At 31.5% G+C, this 22500-nt stretch overlaps 2 protein-coding genes across 7 annotated transcripts in view; one reads left to right on the top strand and one right to left on the bottom strand.

Moving 5' to 3' along the window:
* Nucleotides 1-18517, bottom strand: part of LOC139525539 (uncharacterized) — a 34613-nt gene extending 16096 nt beyond the window's left edge. For 2 of the 6 annotated variants that reach the window (XR_011664922.1, XM_071320944.1), the window contains exons 1-7: nucleotides 18387-18509; nucleotides 14289-14715; nucleotides 12664-12721; nucleotides 12224-12417; nucleotides 11635-11772; nucleotides 9109-9221; nucleotides 4613-4660 (exon numbers count right to left, since the gene is read on the bottom strand). Coding sequence is in view for 5 of the 6 variants with exons in the window: in XM_071320944.1 (XP_071177045.1) it covers nucleotides 4613-4660; nucleotides 9109-9221; nucleotides 11635-11772; nucleotides 12224-12417; nucleotides 12664-12721; nucleotides 14289-14691 (954 nt within the window). In the remaining variant the exon portion in view is untranslated. Of the gene's footprint in view, nucleotides 1-2063; nucleotides 2980-4576; nucleotides 4661-9108; nucleotides 9222-11634; nucleotides 11773-12223; nucleotides 12418-12663; nucleotides 12722-14288; nucleotides 14716-18386 lie in introns of those variants that run through there. The other 4 variants (XM_071320945.1, XM_071320947.1, XM_071320946.1 and 1 more) reach the window with 4 other exon arrangements.
* LOC139525537 (uncharacterized) overlaps nucleotides 1-22500 on the top strand; it is a 228890-nt gene that overhangs the window by 28245 nt on the left and 178145 nt on the right. The window lies entirely within an intron of this gene.

The following is a 22500-nucleotide window of genomic DNA, read 5'->3' as shown; positions in this document are numbered from 1 at the left end:
GACACTATTTCCAATTACGATATAACCTTTACTTACTTTTACGATTTTTTCACTAAATCTACAACATAATTGTTTGTTTTCTTTTGCATAACATGCTTACAGGTAACATTGCTAAGGGACTGTTGTAAATGCCCAAATCTTGCGAAAGATAACTCGTATACTACCATTTTGTCCTTTGGTAACACCATTGACTTAAAAAAATGTTACATTTCCTTTTGGTAGAAATTTTTATGATAAAATCAACATACACCTCCCAAAATCATTAAAAAAAAATTGTATGTATCAAAATGCAATAAAAAGTGATAAATCATAATAACAAATGATATGAATAATAGTCCAATTTCAAGTCTGAAAGGATTTATAGTAAAAAATAACAGTTAATTCTGGCTATCTTCAAGGGTTTAAGAAAACATTAAGGATGTTTTATAATATTTCATACTGTAAACAGTATATTGTGTATCACAAAACATTCATATCTAACATATGCAAGTGTTATTTTGATATATTTTCATGTCTGTGACTTAAAAAGACCCAATAACATAGTTTTGCATGTTTTTTTTATAATGACCCATATAGTATATTGATTTTTTTCTGAGGTATAAAAAGTATGCATTTTTTTATTTTGTTAGTTTATTTGCTCAGCACAAGGTAATCAATTTAATTGGGAAATACTAATATCGTAAGTAAACATGTATATATGATAATTGCAATATAAGAGAACACTTTCTATAAAGTAAATGATCAAAACAACTGTAACATTAAAGTATTTTACACTCTATAAAAGTTGATATGAGGACCAATACAAGAACAACTTTTACTCACACATGATTCACCAAAATAAGTATGATATGTGATATGTGATGAAATACTTCTGTGGAATCTTTAATGTATTTTACCTAGCTGTAATTTCCTTGGAAAAAAATGTACATATATTTATTTTTTTAAAAGACATTTCTACTGGAACCTTTATGAGAAAAGGCTTGTTTAATTAACCACAATTCAATGTTATCATAAACGCCTTCCCAGTAGATTACTGCTAAGATATGTTCAGAAACATCTGACTTCATGATGGCTTCCATTGAAACATGTAACCACTCCAGCTTTCATTATTGGTGTTAAATTAAATATTTAGTACAGGTTTTAATCCTAGTGATGAAAAAACAACAAATTTGAAAACAACTTGTTTTGAAAAAATAATACAGGAAGTTCGAAACTCAATAAACCCTTTAACCAATAAAGTTTAATTAAATTTTAATGAAATTCAATTCATTCCTTATAGACAAAGCTGCTCAAACTTTAAAAACAGTCCACCAAAATAACAACTCAATAGAATCGCCAATACACATAGGATTGATTATTGCTATACAGCATAACCAATAACATTAATTTGGTAACATCCACACATTTTGATAATTGTTGGAGGGCATATCCCTTCAAATACTTAAAAAAAATTGAGATGAGTAATTCAATAGAGCACAACTTGGGCATTACAAAATAATATCATCCAAATGTGTAATATTAGAATTCTGTGAGACATTGTAAAACAATTCAAACTTTAACAAATTTAACAGTTTGCTCTCTATGTGTTGGAACCTATATAAGTACCAATATATCATTAAAAAATATATAAAACTTATATTTGAATAATGCACAATTGCACTCTGCGACTGTTTTTCACTTTGATTGTTTTACTCCTTCTTGTTTGCCTTTAAACATGCATATCATTAGAGTAGGTAGAAAAAGGTTATGGTACATGATTGCAACTTTGAAATTCTTGAAATATCCATGGAATTTGTTAAAAAGAAGAAATCTTAAATAAACAGTAAAATTATTATTTGTTTTGGGTAACAAAGAAATATCTATTTCATCACGAAAACCTTTGTTATGGCATAAAACAATAGACTGCATGTCTAACAATATGTATTAAGTAAAACCATGAAAAAAAAGTAAATAAGTTGAAATTCAGCTGTACTATTTATTGTTTCCTTTATAGACGAAAAATTGATAAAAACAACCACTAAATGATATAAAGACTCATCCAGTGTAATAACTGAACAAAAATATAGACTAAAATATTTATTGGACATCAAATATGACAAAATTCATTTTACAACTGACATGAATATCAACATACATATTAACTATATGCAGTCAATTTTAGACCAATCACATTATCTACATTGTCAATATTTAATAGTTCTAACATTTTACAAAGCATGTGGCCAGATTTCCTCCTTATCATTGTTGATGTCTGACAAATACTACTTATTTTATGAATAATTAATATGAGTTAAAATAATAATTGATCCATGAGAACTCATTTTGATTTTAGTGTATACCTGCATGTATAACTAAATTTTAAATTCTTTACATAACTAATATAACCAGCTGCCAAATTTTCATATCCCTCAAGTCATTTATTTACATGACTATAATCAGATTAGCAAGAAAGGATTTGAGTTGCATACCAATTTTAATAGTTCCATAAATGTTTCATATCATTATTTAAAATACAACGGAAAACAGAGAAAATTATGCATTTGATTTATCATGACAAAACATTTATTAAAGACAACTAAAATGTATTAAACAGTACCCAGATGTGTCTTTTTTTCTCTCAGAATAACAATTCTATATTGGTGATGGCAACAAAAATATCATGATTGCAGTACAACAATTATCAAATAATAAATGACAAAAATTTCAATTTATCTAATTCATCTTCTGATACCTCCACTTCTTTATTGATTCTCAAAAATATCCTGTGTGCAGTTTATTTTACAGATGAATATTAGGGTATGTCATTTTCAAAAATGTTTTATTTCAAAATTATGATCATCAAATTCTACACCCAAACCAAGGTCAATAATTGTCCCATAGGGTTGATAGCTAGTAAAATTACTGATGTGCCAAAAATATGTACACATTCACCATCTATTGGCCATTCACATCCCCTTCACTCTGGACAACCACAACTTCCTGTTTGTAAAAAGAAATAGTTCAACAAAAATTAACAATAAGACAGTAAAATATACAATTATCATCTTTCAAAAATATCACAAACTATTTCTTAAAAAGTATTTACTCCTATGTCCTGCTAAAAATTCCAGATAAAAAAGGAATCTATAAAAATATAATGACCACTGATCAATATCTATGGATATTTTCAAGAACCATCCAACTGCTGAGTTCTAATTATTAAAAAGAGTAAATAAGTTTATAAGAAGTAAAATTGTCATTAAATTCTAATATTATTTCAGATTTATGCAAATCTATTCCTATGAAAATTTTCTAAAAAAGATCAACAAAAATGATCTTTATCAATGAAAAATTGTAAATCAGTTTTTTAATGTGAACAACAAAACTTATGTCAATATTTCTTTACAATAAAAATGCTACTAAAACAATTTTTTATATGTTGCTGTTCATTCCTTATCTGTAGAACACAAGACAACTTTCATGGTGTTTTTTTATGTGACCATACCTTTTTAAAAAGACTTTTAAGTGTAATTGGTCAGCCTTAGTTGTAGAAATATAATAGAGTAGTGCATAAAAATGATGATATGATTGAAAAAGTGCAACATGAAAAAACAACAAATGATGCAATGAAATGTATTAATAATGATACCTCTATTCCCTTTCCCTTAAAATGTGTTGAAATATGTTTTTCTAGCAGAAAAAAAAATGAAACATCACCTTTCAGTGTCAAAGGAATGTTGGGTTTTTTTCTGAGGTCAAACAATCTACATTGTTGTATGTGTACTTGTTGCCTCTAAACATGTTTAATTCTTTGAAAAATCAAGCAATCCATCAAACAAACAAACAAAAATGTGTGGATATTCCTCTAATCTTTTAGTATAAGGTTGATGTGTGACACCAGAAAAAAAACACTTTTTAAAAAATTGGCAAACATTGGCATCATTGGACAAAAACCTACTAAAATTGACAATGCATTACCATTTGAACAACTTAACTCTATTTATTGCCTTAATATCACATAACAGATAAAACTATCTGGCATCATAGCAAATAAAATTTGCAGGTCTAGAAAAATAGTACAAGTTCAGTTTGACTAATAGACAGGAAGACTATATCTTGATAGGTGGTGGCAGTATAGTAACGCATTAAAATCTTGATAACCATTAGCTTGGTTGTCAGTCAATTAGTAATGTACTCTACACACTGGACTACAGTAAAACCTGTCGTGGAATGCTCATTTTATAATCACAAATATCTAGTTTCATCATTTTTATGCTACACATTTTACCCCTTATGAAATAATAAATTAACACCGTAATTATTTAAAAAAATAAAATTGTGCAAATTTAATTTTCAGAACTGTCCATTTATAGCTAGGGAATGTTAATTATCATAAACAGCAATCTATTTTATACATGGATTAATGAATATTTATCTCCAAATTTCAAAATGACATAACACTTAGTGCTTATATTGCAAAGTGTTTAAAAAATACTATATTTGTCTCATTTTTCTTCATTTAAGTAGCTTTTTACAGGGATTTTTCTTTGAATGCCTTTCATGAAAGGTTTTACTGTAACCTATTTATTTATCTCACCAAATATACCATTGTGTATCATTCAAGCTCAATTACCTCAACCACTTCTTCTACTGTTGCAACATCTCCCTGGCCTTGTCCCTCCTGTTGTTAAAAATAATCAGCAATTACATATTTGAAGGTGTAGATAAAAAGCGTTTATTATTTGTATTCAATAGGTTAAAAACCAAAAACAATTTTTTAAATTCCTGTTAACTTTATAGCTTATTTGCTAATTATAACCAATTCTGATTCTTCATAATTGTTTAACAAGATGGTAAAATGAATAATGAAACAAAAAACAATGAGTCAAAATTAAAGTATGCTCTTGCATGTCTGTAAGAGGACAACTTAGAAACACATCACATTGAAAAACATGAGTACATGGAACCATCAGATTATCATGTTCACCAAATCTGGACAAGGAGTTACAGCTTTATATAGGAAAATATACTCCTTAATCTAAAATGAGTTCCAAACTCTCATAAAAGCAAATTTCAATCAAACAATTTGTATTGTCAAGCCAATATCCAAGATGAGGTAACTGAACTGGTGACACAGTCAAGGACTAACAGTTCATTCTTGAGAGTTAGTCACCCAGTTATAACATTGACAGTACTCATTATTTCACTGCTCCAGACATGTTTCAACAATCAATGTCTCTAAGGTGGTACTAAAGGCCAATATTTCATAATAACCAAACCCGATACAAAGCTGTAAAGGTGATCAAACCATAAATAAATTCAAGTAAAGCCAAATCCTGACATGGAATCAGATCTGGAGTTTAAAATGATTAACAAACCTTTACATCAGAAAAATTTTATATATTTTTTTGTATAATTCAAATATATGTTTACCAGTCATGGTTAAATGGATTTTAATTCTGAAAACAAAAATGGATTTTAATTCTAAAACACTCAATGTGGTTTATTAATTCTATCATAATCAGAAACAAGCTACATATATATGCATGTATTAGGCATTTCAAACCTATATTATTGCCTTTATAAGAATATTCAAGACTATCACTGTACCTGTAGTATAAATACCCTGACATGCACAAATGAAATTAAAATAATTCTTCATAACGCCGCTACACTCTGCATTGCAATTTAACCTTAGACCCACCATGTATCAATTTTTTTTAGGGAAGACTGAGCTAATAATATATGTCCTTGGTCCCCTTAATAATGTTGCCCTAAAGGCCAAAAGAAGGTTGATTTTCATCTAACATCAAAACTCTTAGCTAAAACCCCTGCAGTTTCCATTAAACAATGTTCACATGCCCTTTTTGAAATATCAAACATCGTACTAAAGTGCCCTTTTTTATGATTGACTCCCTGTCCTCTTGAAATCCTAGCTGGAACACTGAACAAGTGTATCCTACGTTATGTAAACATCTTACACCTAACCTGAAAGGTGAACACAGATAAAAAAAAAAACATGATGCCTCTCTACTTCTGAATAATCAAGCCTATACTTGACTGCAATATTCAGTAGTCATTTTGACCCTTATATTATTGGAAAAATGTCATTATTAAACACTTTATATAATTTGTATATATCCTTTTGTTTACTATCATAGGTTTTTCTTTGCACTTGTAAACATATCATTTTGTTATAATTTAAAGTACCATATGAATTTGAAAATTCAGAAGAACAATGAGGTGGAACATTTATAAAACATAAAGAAAATAATAATTGAGTTTCAGGTTATCCAACAAAATATTCACAGAGTTTATGGAATCCAATACATTTGGATGCTTTTTAGACAGTGACATCAACATGATGTGTCTATTGTATTTCCTCACTGATATTTGCTGGTTGGTATAGTTTCAAAATTGTGGCTGTTTAATCTGTAGTATTTTTTCTTTTTTTGATTTAATGCTGGTGCTAATGCGAATGACGGTGCATTTTCTGAATGGAATTTCATCTGCCATTTGGTTTCCCAGTGTTTTAGTGCTGGAATTTCTTGATGTGACGGAAAAGAAGGCATTCAGGATCAAATAAATTGACAGTCGAATGATGAACTGATTCTGGCAAGTCATAAATGAATACTTAAAAGAGTAAGAGGCCTTACACAGTAACTTGTGTTACTCCTGAAAGTACATCTCCAAGTGAGGACTTTCACCCCTCAACTACCACTTGTTGTTACAGATTTTCTAAGAAAGCACTTCAGTGTTTCTTTTGTTTCGTTTTTTTCCTCTTATAGTTGATGAGTTTCCCTCGGTTTTAGTTTGTAATCCGGATTTGTTTTCTCTCAGTCGATTTATGACTTTTGAACAACAGTAAACTACTGTTGCGTTTTTTTTACCCATCTTAGGTTTTTGTCCCTTATATCACAGTGGTTAAGTTTATTAAGTAAAAGAGGGACGAAAGATACCAAAGGGACAGTCAAACTCATAAATCTAAAACAAACTGACAACTCCATGGCTAAAAATGAAAAAGACAAACAGAAAAACAATAGTACACACGACACAACATAGAAAACTAAAGAATAAACAACACGAACCCCACCAAAAACTAGGGGTGATCTCAGGTGCTCCGGAAGGGTAAGCAGATCCTGCTCCACATGTGGCACCCGTCGTGTTGCTTATGTGATTACAAATCCGGTAAATAGTCTAATTCGGTAGGTCATATTCATGAAAGGGAAGGGGATTGTAGTTACTACGTAAGGAACATATCCGATATCATTTGTGAAACGGTTATTCCATAACGGTCAACCAACTCGTGATGGCGTCCGTAAAATTTACGAAGGGATGATTTCAACTTCACTATTTGGAACTCTTGGTTTAATAGCTTCCTTGTGAGCAGCAAACCTCTATCAAGAAAATCATGATAGGAAATGCAAGCACGGGAATATCGTATCAATTGGGAGATATATACCCCGTATGCAGGTACTGCTGGAATGTTGCTACTTAGAAATGGAAAGTTCACAATCTGCAGCATGGGAAGTTGTCAAAAGCCTTTGCAAAATCAACTAAGATTACGTCCACTTGATCTTTCCCTGATTTCAGTTGTCTGGCATTTCCTTTGATTTACAAGTTGTGTGTCACAAGATCTACAAGCTGTTAATCCATGCTGATTGTCTGTTCAGATTTTATGTGTTCCAAAAATGTGAGCTGTGGAAGTTTTGTGTCAACGAATTTTGCATGAAATAGAAGTAAGTGAAACTGGCAGATATTTTGCTGATATATGTTTTTCTCCTTTTTCAAAAGGTGGGACTATAATCACCTCTTTCAAGTCATTTGGCATTTCCATGTTGTCAATGTAGGCCTGGTTTGATAAAGATGGGAGCCATCTCATTTGCTGCTTCTTTTAGTATAAGTGCAGGTGTGGTATCCGGTCCTGTTGCTTTATGTTGCTTATAATGCTTAAGGTTCTTTAATAGCTTGTTTATTATTACGTTATTACAAACACTATTAAGTTTCTATTCAAATTGTAAGTTTTGGTAGCTCAGGGGATCAATTCTGTATGTTTACATTTAGATAAATTCATGTTATAGTATGAGACCTTTTGTCAGCTTCAATTGTATGATCCTATATTTTTCTGGATGGTTTCAATTTCTCATTCATCATGTATCTCCCAATTGTATTATAAAGGGCAGATATCATAGTTTTTTTTAATACACATCTGAAGCATGTGATCAAGTCAGCATAAAACTTGTAGTCTTATTAATCAATGAACAATCATTTGGTTTTTTTCCAAACATGAACTGTTGTAAATAATAATCATGTGACAATGTGGGTAACTTATCTAGTCCCCGAGGGTATCATCAGCTCAGTAGTCAGTACTTCGGTACTGACATGATATTATATAGTCCCCGAGGGTATAATCAGCTCAGTAGTCACTACTTCAGTACTGACATGATATTATATAGTCCCCGAGGGTATAATCAGCTCAGTAGTCACTACTTCGGCACTGACATGATATTATATAGTCCCCGAGGGTATCATCAGCTCAGTAGTCACTACTTCGACACTGACATGATATTATATAGTCCCTGAGGGTATCATCAGCTCAGTAGTCAGTACTTCGGTGCTGACATGATTTAACAAACCTTTTCTAAAATAGTCCGTTTATAAATTTCAAAATTATTAAGCAACTAAGGTTTCAACTCCCTCAGGAAAACTTGACTTTAGATGAATTTAGCTATTTATTTTAGGTATTTCGGTCAAAGAGCTCTTCAAGGGTTTCGGTACTTATACATCCTTGGATTTCAAATGTTTGGTTTTTAGCGTTCCTGATGAAGGTAAATCCAGAAAAGCGCTCCGGACGCATGAAATAATTAAACGTGTTGTTTTTCACTTTATAGCACAAATACTTTGTGACATTACACTTGTATACTTGGGCATGGTAGTTAGATTATAATTAATAACATGGAAAATGTTTTCTTCCATTATTCATGTAATCTTGTCATGAATAAGAAATAGGGAAATTTATATTTTAGAATATATACTACATGTATGCAATCACAGTACAGACTACAGTGCTTATAATTTAAGGGTGGAATTGGATAAGATGATAATTAAATATGAAGTAAGTATACAAACCGTCTTAAATATTGACATTTTATGCTCTTCTTGACAATGCTGTACTAGAGCCCATGAACTTGAAAATTCTGCATTACATGTACCACATTGAAGAGTCGTTGGATCTGTTGATTCTGAACAATAAATCATCAAATATAATACACTTTTAAGCCAAATATACTTTTATATAATACCCAATCATCCCCATATGTCTGTCCTTTTAACACACAAAAATATATGCTGTGATCTACATCTTACAAAGAATTCGATTCAAACCTGTGCTAGAAGTCATCCTGAAAGTGTGGTGAGATGTGAGAATTGGAAGCATGTTCATATCAAGGCCTCACTAAGATTTTGAGATAAAGGATAAGCAATAAAACTATTCCTTTACCTTTGATTCTGCCATGTTTATTTCAAGTGAAGGGATTTTTGTGTCATTTAAACTTCTTTCTATTTTATATACATGTAACAGACATGTTTAAATTGCAATTTATCGACATACCTTTATGAAGAAGACTTATCACTAATTATGACTGAACAGATCAAGTGATAAAAACCTTTACAGATTTCATGACAAAATTATGTAATGAAAATGAGGTCAAGGTCAAAGGAAATATGACAGATGAAAGTTTCAGATCATATAAAGTCATCTGCATATAAACCCACTTATTCTTGATATTTGTGCATTCACATGCACATCTACAGCAAATACTTCAAAGCAGTGAAATGTGCAGATAAATAAAATTGCCAAAATTTAAGTATACTGAAAAACAGATATATCATGTTATTGACGGGTATTTGCGAAAAATACCAGTCAAGGGGGCTGCAAGGCGAGGGATATTTGTCCCAAGACAGCTATTTTTTTCAAATACCCCTCCATAACATGATATATCTGTTTAATTACAACGAACAGATTTTCTTTGAAACTTCTGTCCAGGTGAAGCGATTTGTAGTACCGCAGATAGTACTTATACGTGTCAGTGCTGTCTTTTTATAACGTCATGACATCTTTGTGTAAACATCATTGTTATTCAATCATTAAACCATTCATTTGTATCGATGTCTTTTAAATATTAAATATGTATATCACAAGATTGGTGCTGTGTTTTCGTGTTGTCTGACATTTTTGTTTACAGTTTTCGGTTTTTAACTCAATCAATATTGCTTAACGATGTTGTCTTAATCTTCCGGATAAAGTGAGAAAGATTTGAATAATTTTGACAGGAAGAACTTCGCAAAGATGAAAAATGTGTAAGGGTTCCGCGGAACCCAATGTCTTGCCTACTTTTGCTGTTCATTACAGGCTTAACAAAAATGAGGAAAACAAATAATTAAAATATTCCTCTCGATACTATCTTTTGATTGTATGAAGCTTATGTCTAAGTTTTAATAGTAAAAATCTAGGATAGTTTATGAATCTAATAAATGTTTTAAAAACATTAACTAGTAAAATACGGAAAAACAGGAACAAAATTTTAACAAAATTTCCATCTAGATACTAGCTTTTATCAAAGACAGGCTTTTGTTCAAGTTTGGTACAAATTCAGGATACTTTAAGCATGTTATTAGAATTTTAAAAACTTTAACCACAGAGTGAATAATGGAATATAATCAAATCAAATATTTTATTGTCATATAAACTTTACAGTTTGTGACCAACATATATTAGAGTTTTATTATAATCACAATAGAGTAAAAAATGTTTCTCATCCTCTAGTATTTTACATTTATGACGAAGTTCTTCCTCTCTTGGGATTTTAAAATATCTCCCCTTTTCAATCAAGAGGGAGTAATCACTTATTTTAAATTTAGTGATTATTCTCCTTATCTGAAAATTAGATATATTTAAATAAGATTCGAGTTTGCAATCTTTTTAAAGTTTTTTTATATAGATATAATTTATTTTTATCATCAATGTTTTTAAATTTAGTTTTTTTCATTTTTTCATTTTTAACTTTATATCGTTTTTTATTTTATTTACATCTTTAATGTCCTTATAATGTTTCCTGTCAGAAAAACTAAGTGCATTTATAAGTAAAATACAGCTAAACAGGGTTTTTTTCACAAAATTTACTTCTGGATACTACCTTGATACTACCTTAAGATCATAAGTAAGCGTCTGTCCAAGTTTGGTAAAAATTCAGGATAGTTTAAGAAAGTTATTTAAATTTCAAAAACTTTAACCATAGTGAATATTTGTGGACGCCACTGACGCTGACAACGGAATGTATGATCAGTATGTCTCGGTTTTTGAACAAAAGTTGAACCCTCGACAATAAAAAAAGGAATATCCAAAATGGCAAATACCATGATAGAGAGTGGAATTTGAGGCATATTCACAGGCAGTGGTGAAAAACAGGCAAATTTGTATGAAATGAGGAAAAAGATTAGAAAATATGTGAAAAATACACTGACTCACACAGCCAATCAAAATCTGGCATTTTTATATAAGGTGTAATGATTCATTAAATTTCTCAATGGCAATACAGTATTGAACTCTTAAAAAAAATATGCAATTTAAGCACTATACAAGTTCATTTAACTTACCAGGATCTGGAACAGGAGCGTTCTGGCATTTACAGGCAAACCTTAATTTACAGGGAACTTTCTTGTGCTGTGCCAAACTGTGTAAACTCATGAAACTTGTCTTGCAATTTCCACAAATCAGTACATCTTTAGTGGCAACTAAAACATATTGTACAGCTTTAAAAGTTGGGTTTTCAAACAACCATTATCTAATTGTTCTATTATTTAATTGTTCTATAAGCCTAAGAATTAATACATTTTTAATTTTCAATTGCATCAACTCTCCAGTCTACATCAAACACAGACATAATGAGTAATCACTTACTATTTATCAACTTTCTAACCTACATGTATATATATCATATCATGTGTTAATCAAAATCCAGTCTACATAAAACAAAAACAGAGACATGTGTAATCACATACTGTTAAGAAAGTGTGTCTTGCCTCTTTTAACTTTTCTTATCGCTAAGATTACCATGTTTTGTGCATTTTTTGTCACTTGAGCCTATCTTTTGTTGAGTTTAATAACTGTGGTTGGTTTTTTTTTACTTTTTTCACTGATATGTTTAATAGCCGAGGTTGATATGTTCATTTTCAATCTCCTTACCTTTCCTTAATGCTGTGTTAGCTGTGATTGGTGTGATAGTCTTTTTTGTCTCTATACTAGCTGCGTTTCCTGTGAGGTCTACCAAGGTACGTTTAATTGTGGGTATGGAATCTTGTCTTATTTTCTTCATAGCTGGAGGTCCTACAGATAATCCAGGGCCTCCCATTTTCACTGTCTGTAAGGCTACAGCAGGTCTGTAAAATTAAATGTATATTTACAATTTGTTTCAAAAGAATGTGATAAATTGTGCTGTTTTGTTTAACAATGACATTTCAAGGGTTGACATTTTTAAAACTGAACATTGTGTCTGACATCTGAACATGGATTTTTCCAAAGCATGAAAGTTGCAATGTACTTTTATCATTTTTGATGCTTTAAATTGGTATTAAAGTGAATATTCAACCTTTACTTGACTTATTAAAGACATAAAAGATAAGTACCTTTTTACACCTAGATTTACTGTAGATTTATTCTTTGGTTCTGAAGCAATATTGCAATCTATAAAATAAGAAATATTTTTAATTATGTGTATCTATTATTCATCAACAACTTACTACATTGTACTAATAATGCATACTGCACATATAAAATACATGGCCACCAATTTCCCTTGCATCCTTTCTTTCTTAATCAAATCAAGATATTAATGATTAAATAATAAAATTAGGATAACCCCGATGCTAAAAGATATTGTGACTAGATACTAATGAGAACAGGGTTGGCAAAAACCCGGGTTTTATGAGTATTGCCCAGCCCAGTGGGAAATACTGGGAAAACCCGGGTTTTACTGGGTTTTAGTGGGTAATACTGGGCAATACTGGGTAATATAAAATATTTGTCTGAATTTTAAAGAGGATTCAGTGATAAATAGAAATGTAATACATTTAATAAGATATTTATACCCTATTTTGTTTGTTTAGCATTTGTCTAGATTGGCAAACTGTAAATAGAAAGCAAATAAATCAATTTTTTTCAAATGAATATAGCTCCTATAAAAAATTAACAATTACATGTATTAAAGAAACATCACATTTAAATAATGTATATGTACTGTCACTAATTAATAAGTAATTATTCAGATTAGAACACAGATTTGTTTATGTAACAATAATCAGTCCTTTCAATTTTATAAGTGTTAATGGCATGACCCTGTAGGGTGTTTATTTAGCAATATGAATGTATAACAATTAAAATTAACAATTCACTTAAAAACTGCAATAAAATGCATTTTTCAAAGTTTGGATTATTGAAACAATAGAATACTTGGTAATTAAAAGGTATCTTTAAATGAGCAAATCTTGTATTCTGCCTACATATAAAATTAATAGAGTTCTAGAGAATGAAATTGAATATAATAGAAATGACTGTCAATGGTTATCTGTATAAAAAGTATATATTTAGCTGTTATACTATGAAACTATAACAAGTCTTTACTATTTTGTGTTAAAATAAGCTTAAAAAATCATATTGCCCAGTAATGCCCACTATTACCCATTTCTGGGAGTATTGCCCAGCCCGGAAAAACCCGGGAATTCCTGGGTGGGTAATACTTTGCCAACCCTAAATGAGAATTACCTCTATGCTGTTTTTCAATTAAAAATTTCCTGGGACAACACTGTCCTCCGGGTCTTGTTCTCCTTTTTAGGATTAATCATGACTGACCTCCTAACTTAGCATTCTCTTACAAAAGATAGGTAGATTAGTCAAGAATTTCAGAAACACTGCATTTCTTGTACTTATGGCAGTCTGATCATACATGAAGTTTTACATGTAAAATTAGGTATTTATTATCTGATAATATGATATATGATATATGTCATATGTACTAATGTTCTATCTGAAATAGTATTTCAGAAATAAATGTATGCATTTTTGCCATTTATTTATAAAGGTTATTGATCAATCAAAGTCTTTACAATGATTCAAAAAATAAACCATCTGAAGCAATTACTGCATTCTGCACTGACAGCAGTTGGTTCAGTAAGCTCTTACTTAAAGTCTAAGTTCCATTGTATTCAATATTAAAACATGAGATTTGCAGTTATTTTGTCTTCATTCAACATACCTAATTTTTGTCCTGCATATGTCTTATTATCTTCACTTCCACATGCTACTCGAGCTTCATGTTCATAAGCAAACTGCACAAAGGCATAACCTTTATGCATAGATATGCCAGTTATAATGCCATACATGCTAAATATTCTCTCCACCTCTTCTTTGCTGATTGCTATTGTGTTAAGGTTTCCAACAAATACCCTTTTGTTAGCTGTTGATGGATCATTTGTGGCATTTCCTGTTATAGATGGAGCTGGTACCGGCTGGGGTGGTGGGGCTAAACGTGGACGCATTGGTGGTTGTCCTGGAGCTCTCATTTGTCTGATTCCTGGTGGGGGGACGGGACGTGGACCTCTCGGACGCATGCCACGTGGTCCCATATGACGAACCGGCATTCTCATTCTGGGCATCATGATGACAATTTTTGAGGTATAAGTCTGTAAAGCAAAAAAAATATTTATGATTAAACTCATGCATAAACATTACATGAACATTGTACAAATGTTGTAATCACTTACAATTGAAATTGACAGTAAATGATACAGTAATTTCATACTTTTAAAGTCTATGTTCCATAGTATTCAATATTAAAACATGAGATTTGCAGTTATTTTGTTTTCATTTGACATACATGTAACTAATATTAGATCTAGAGGTATAAGTCTATGAAGCAAAACAAATATTATAATATATAAATACTCATGCATAAACATTACATGTACATATGTTGTAATCACACATTAGGAACATGTACAACTGTTATTATATTGTATATAGAGTTTAGTGCTTATCCTGTGCTTGTAAGTTGTAATTATATTTTTCTTTCGTATCACTGAAAGGGGGGTACCAAACAAAAATTCTAGTTTTACTCGCCACAAATATGTATGTTAACTAAATGAGTCAAGAAAAAGGGGTCTATTTTGAAAAATAGATAAATCAATTCCAAATTTTCTTGCAAGGTCAGATGAGAGGGGGTAGGAGGGGTCCTGATCCCAAAATCAAAAGTAAAAAAATACATCAACTAAAAAAAAATACAACAATAGCTTTCACTGATGGCTCCTGCAAAGGAAACCCAGGTCCGTGTGGGGCTTGGGCAGCTATTTTAATACCAAACAACACAGAACATGTGGAGTTAACACAGCCAGTTTCCAATAGAGGCACCTAGTCAAATTGGCACCTAATGTAGTCATTTCGGCACCCATGTTCAATATGTTTAATTATGTGTTTTCAATGTTTTAAAATCAAAACAAAAAAAGGTCATGACCAGGACCATATATATTGTTAGATATACTGTTCCCATGCCAGCTGTCACATTGTATTGGATTTTGACATTAAATGTCAAAAGTAATTTTGAGTTTCTGTATAAAATATTTTCTGCTTTTTCTTTCTTTAAAGCCTCGGTCACACCTTACTGGATAGCACAAACGGACGCCTAATGGATGAAAATAAAAGTTGTCTGTTGACAAAATTGTTATCCATTGGAAGTCCGTTGATGTACTGAACGAATAATACGAACGCGTAACGAATGCATAATGGACACACAACCGATATGCAACGTACGAGAAATGGAAACGTACCGGACAGAACGGATGTCGAACGTACATTCAATGGACGAGTACCGCATAAAACGGACACATGACGGAAGCGCACCAGATAAAACGGATGAACTAGATATAATACAATGTACGGAAAAATTAAAGGCAACAATTATAATACATGTAAATCGCAAAAATATTCAAAATGTTTCTGTGTAACTGGTTTTGGTTTCTTCTTCAAAATGACGCCAAAGGTCAGTTTCTGGCCTGAATAAGAGCTGCTTGATTGTGAAGACTTGCCCTTACTCTAAAATCGATTATGAATAACAAGAATTCATGAACCTTAAAAAATTTAATTGGCGAAATTTTTTATTGGCATTTGTCCATTTCAGATCCGTTCATAATCCGTTTTATCTGTTAGAAGTCCGTTGGTGAATTTATCTGCCAGACCTCCAACGGATGTATAACAGACACCTAACGGATACAAAACAAACGAATACCGTACGAAACAGAAGCCTACCGGACTTTCCATCCGTTGGACGTCAGTTCAAAGTTTTGAACATGGTCAAAATTTTCCACCGGACAAAACGGACGTCGACGGATAAAACATATGCTAAACGGACATGCAACGGATATGGACGGACGTCTAACGGATAAGAACAGACGTCTAATGGACATAAACGGATTGAAAAAAAGTTATCTGTTAGTCATCCGCTCGAGCTATTCGTTAAGGTGTGACCGAGGCTTTACATATATCTTTCTTTTGGTTTTCAATTCTAGTATTTATATTTATTTTCCATGCATAGATGTATTTTGTCACCCGCCTGGATTTTGTTTTAGTTCAAAACACAGAATTACCCTTATGCGCTTCCGTAATCGGATCCCATTCACGGCATCCATTTTCTTATCAATGTTGTTTTGGTCAGTCAGATACGATTTTACTAGAATTTACACATTATTTGTTGGTGATTTTCTGTATAAAGTTAGCGGTTGAACAAAATGAACATAGCTGTCAGTGATATTGTTTGCCTCAAATTACAGTAGTTTTGAAAAAAGACAACAATATCACTGGCTGTCATGAATAATAATGATGAAAATAATTTTTGAGATCGTTTATTTGGAGACTTTGGTAAAAGGTTTGCAAAGTTATTTTTTATTTCTTTCAAGTAGAAAGGTCTGTCGGCCGTAGCTGGTAACCAAGTCAAAAGTTCGACTGCAAAAGTGGAAGGTCACGGACCTCAGACCACTGCTAATTTGAACCTCTGTCTCCAAATTGAAAAGATACGAAAATTTCGTCTTCTTATTTGAAATTGCCACCAACAGCATGAACAGATGAACTTATTTAAATAAACTACTGACGTAGTTGACTACTTATTGCCGACAAACAATATTCCTACGACTTTTGCCATTTGGGGAATCTAAACTACTTGTCTTTAGAGATTTTTACCTATTCATGCATTTGTTCTTTGACATCTTAGCCAAAAGCTCAGGGGATAATAAACTACATTTTCAATTGATTCAGTCTCAGATAATGCTGCCTCTGATTCATTACATGCAGTTGTGGCATTGTCAATAACAGCTCTTGGTTTGAAAAAAGATGAGATTTTACGGGATTTGTTGCCGTCTGTGTTTTTCAATTTCTTCACATAGTATTTACTATTGTGAGACGACATGTTTACAAAAGGAAAGAAGTTAAAAAATATTTTATTTTATTATCAAAATCGGGGCTTCTTAAAGCGCACATGTGATAAGGATTTCACGCTTTTTTTACCTTTAAAGTGAAGAGCGTAGTTTTGGAAAGGTTAAATTGCGGATTTCAATCAGGACTTTTTGACTACGTTTGGGAATTTTTACAGCTGAAATTGGGAAAATATAGGGGTTTTGCCATTGGGAATGGATCCGAATACCGGACTCAGTGGAATGCTAGAAAAATCCATGGTTGTTCTTGTCATATTTTTTGTAATTCAGAATTAAAAGTATGGAAAAATAACATAATATCCAGCTAGGTAATAACAATGGCATGTATTTCAGCATTTATTTGGCAGAACACAAATCTAGGGTGCTCACATAAGGCAGCTTAACTGCCTAAAAACATGGTCCTGAATTTAAAAATAATAAATCCTGCCATCACGAAATCCGGAGCTTAAAAACATCCGATCCCGGAGTCCCTATAATGGTCCTTCCCCCTCTCAACTTCTTTAAGTAAGACTTATAACTAACATACATCCTTGAGAAACCACAGAAAGTAAATATTTCTGGACATGACCTTTTTTTTATGATTTTAAAACATTGAAAATATATAATTAAACATATTTAACATGGGTGCCGAAATGACTACATTGCCATTTGGGTGCCGATTTGACTTTTAATGTAAACCGTTTACGGTTTAACTAACGTGTTGTATGTACACCGAAATTATTTATATCATTCAATGCCTCAGTCCGCTTGGTCAAAACTGAAATTTTGGGATATCGTTTCATGTTTTGAGGTTTCTTGTAAAAAATATCATGTTTGCGCTCTTTTTTTTTAGTCCTGACTTGCTGGCTGATTTAAACGATTCAAATATTTCTTACATTTGTAAAATGAGTGTATTTAAACAGAAAATATCAAAGATTTCTCTTATTTCAACACATGTTCCTTTCTTCTTAGCGGGGGAAATGGCGTTTAATGAACTTCCTTTTTTGAGCAGATATTTTTCGAAATTCAAAACAAAACGAACTACAAAAAGAAGACCCGTAAGTCGGTGACCTGATTTTACTATTTTTCAAATAGGTAAATATATTTTATCGTTCATAGTATATATCAACAGATAGAAAAAGTAAAATGTACGAAAACGTTCCATGAAGTCATCTTTAAAAATACCAAATAAAGATTCCTAACAAGCATTATTTTTTATGACTTCTCAGACATTTTTTTTACCTGGGAGGGGGCTGGTCATTTTGGAATCAACCATACAAAATTTCTTGACATATTTCACTATTTTTATTTGAACCCTCCAGTAAAAACATTTTAAAAAAAATTTAACATGCCGCGCAAAACACTTCAGTATCATATGATATTTCACGAAAATATTGAAAATGAAATATTCTCAGTGGATTGAGTCCAAAAACATATTTGGTGGAAAATTATTTTGAAATAGAGCTCTTCCACGCAAAAAATTGAAAAAATACAGGAAAGAGTTCTCCGCTTCATATACGAAGACTATACTATAAGCAGCTATGAAAATTTACTTTTGACTTCTAGACTAAACTCCCATCTTTAAAAATTCGCAGACTTATATCCATTGGAATTGAAACATTTAAAATTGTACACAAGAAAAGTCCCAGTTATCTTCATGACCTAATAAATATCAAAACTCAACCTTATAATTTTAGATCTAAGGATACAGCTGACATACGGAGAGTTAAAACTACAAGATATGGGATAAAATCATTTCGTTTTAGTGCTGCACAATTATATAATGAGCTGCCAAACCACATAAGACAGGAAAATTCTCCGACTCAATTTTCCAATCTAATACAGACCTGGAATGGCAGCTCATGCCAATGTAATGCATGCCATTAGTGCTTTGTGATTTGAGCTAAGCTTTGTTTTTTAGCTCACCTGGCCCGTCGTCGTCCATCGTCGTCAACTTTTACAAAAATCTTCTCATCTGAAACTACGAGGCCAAATTAAACCAAACTTGGCCACAATCATCATTGGAGTATCTAGTTTAAAAAATGTGTCCGGTGACCCGGCCAACAAACCAGATGGCCGCCATGGCTAAAAATAGAACATAGGGGTAAAATGTAGATTTCGGCTTATATCTCTGAAACCAAAGCATTTAGAGCAAACCTGACGGGGTAAAATTATTTATAGGGTTAAGATCTATCTGCCCTGAAATTTTCAGATGAATCAGAGAAACCATTGTTGGGTTGCTGCCCCTAAATTGGTAATTTTAAGGAAATTTTGCCGTTTTTTGTTATTATCTTGAATATTATTATAGATAGAGATAAACTATAAACAGCAATAATGTACAGCAAAGTAAGAGCTACAAATAAGTCAACATGACCAAAAGGAGACGTGACACAATTTTTTTTTTTTTTTTTTTTTTTAATTAATTAATAAATATTGGTCAAATAACATATTGTAATAATTTTTTCTTGTCAAAACCTCATTTAACGGCCTTTTAATGGTCAAAGAATCCAGCGCTTGTCGTAATCTTTGATTTTTAATGAGATACCGGTCACGTGATCGTGATGACGTCAGTGGATACAATCTGAGAAAATGTCTCAAAAAGGACGAAGTCGATCATATTCCTGTAAAATTAAACAATGGACGGTGTTGACAGCAGTTTTCAAGGCAATTCTCAAACTTTAGATATTCAACCGTATTAGTTTGAGCCGTTAATGTTAACGTTTAACAGGTAATTGAATTACATTTAATAATACAAAAAGACAGGTCATAAATAATGTAGGACAGAAAGTTACAGGACAAAAAGTCACAGCCAAAAAGTCACGGACAAAAATTCACAGGACAAAAAGTCACAATTTATTTTCGAAATTATTTTTCATATAACAAGAAAAAATAATTTAAAAAAATACAAAATTCTTGATCTATTATATATTAAGTAACTTTGTTACTAAAATTTATTCAAAATAGATATCAATAATGATCAAATAATAGTTATAAAAACAACATGTCAAAGTGGCTTGGTATCTATAAATGGCTTCATTGTGGCATGAATTATATCCTTTGCATGATTTAAATTTTTTGCATTAATCAAGCTTCATGAAAAATTTCCTAAACTCGAAAATGAATAAATGTAATAAAATAAAATATTTCAAGATCACTCTCTTATAATTTAAAAACAATTCTCAACAATCGTCATAAATTACCTATCACCTTACCAAGAGTGTTGGGTGTAAAATTTGAATTACTAAAGCTGCCCCAAATAAATGTGTAATAAGTATGACATAACAGGGGGGGGGGGGGGGGGGGGGGGATTATAAGTAAGATTTAAAGAAGTTTTAAAACAGTAATATATATTCAAGTCTTTTTCTCCTCCATAATAATCCCATTGAAAATGTTCTATGAGTACTGGCTTATTTTTTGTGATATTTTTTCCGTGTGGTATATCTTCAGTCTATAATTGTTTTGTATTTTGTGACTTCTCTTCAACTTCGACAAAGTTTGGCATAGGGGCCTTATATGTAAAATGAAAGCTTATGGTATTGACGGAAACTTGGTTTCAGGATTATCTACACGACAGAAAACAGAGAGTAGTAATGCATAACAGAAAGAATTAAAAAAAAAGATAGGCCATTATGTAAAATCGAAACGTTTCATTTGTACGGCCCAAGGAAATTGAATATCATCTACCGCAATTGAGATGTTCCCCTTCATTCTTAAACAATGATCTATTAAGAGCTTATATTATAAATTTATAAATGATCCTTCTTGTCATTGGGGGTCAGATATTGATGATGTCTACCATTACTTTTTTGTTTGTCCAAAATACACATTATGTAGAAAAACCTTATTTAATAATCTCAACTGGCTATCCGAAAACATTGTTTTAGATACAAAACTATTAATTTGCGGACACATGGAACTTTCGAATGAACAAATTATTCAAATTTTCAAACATGTTCAAAATTTCATAAAATGGTCAAACAGATTTTTTATGCCTTGATAGAGGTTATTGTTACTGGCACGGAACATCATAATGACATTGTCATCATCAGTACACACGTCACCGTCACAGAATCATATGCCTTTTAAAACTTTCTTTTTCTCTTTTTTCACGTATGAAAGCTAGTATTATTCTATAAACTGTTTTCCTTATATGCATGTCCATTATATCATACAATTATTGTAATTTTATATTGTATTATGGAGAAGACTTCATAAGTATGATTTACTTATGTCTAATCCTTTTTGCTTTAATTCAGCAAGTAAAATATGTTTTAACTAACTCAGTCTATACTCATACATTATAGATTACTACTCCCAGGTCTGTATCAGTTGGATTTATCTGCATTATTTAAGTTAAAACTATGTTATTCATCTCCATGTCTTATGCAATATAAAGACTTGCATACATTCACTAGCCAAAATATTTGTTTCTCATTCAAGTCACCTTTTGCATACAATTTTTCACCACGATAACCTTGTGTCAATGGTCTGTCATTTTAAAAGCATCACTTGATATCTCTTCACAATTTATTTTTTATTAAGAAATAAAATGATTTTTAATAAATAAATAGAATAGGTAAGTACTAATAACTTATTGCAATACACCCTTCATACCTGCCTAATTTTTAATTAGAAAACTCAGAAGGAAATTTATGTACCCACTACAGGTTATGTATTGGTTATGGCAAGGACGTATAACTAACCTTTAATATATACGTCCTTGGTTATGGGGACTGACAGGCTTTTTTTTTTTAATTACTTATTTACTTTAGAAGCATTTCTTCTTAATTCTCTATTTATTTTTCTCTATTTATTTTGCTTATCTAATATTATTATACTCCATTCTTTACTAAGTAAATTCACAAACACATTATTTTGTATCCGCCCCCTTTTTTAAGCTGCACTGTCGGTCCTCTTTTCTCTATTCTGTAAACCCCCATATCCGACAGTAAGGTATTGACCATTGTTTATTCAAACAGGTTAAACAGATATGCATTACGTAACTTATAT

The sequence above is a fragment of the Mytilus edulis genome, chromosome 5 (genome assembly GCF_963676685.1).
Source record: "Mytilus edulis chromosome 5, xbMytEdul2.2, whole genome shotgun sequence".
NCBI lineage: Eukaryota > Metazoa > Mollusca > Bivalvia > Mytilida > Mytilidae > Mytilus > Mytilus edulis.
The sequence above is the reverse complement of the archived record's forward strand: the minus strand, read 5'-3'. Positions and strand labels throughout refer to the sequence as shown.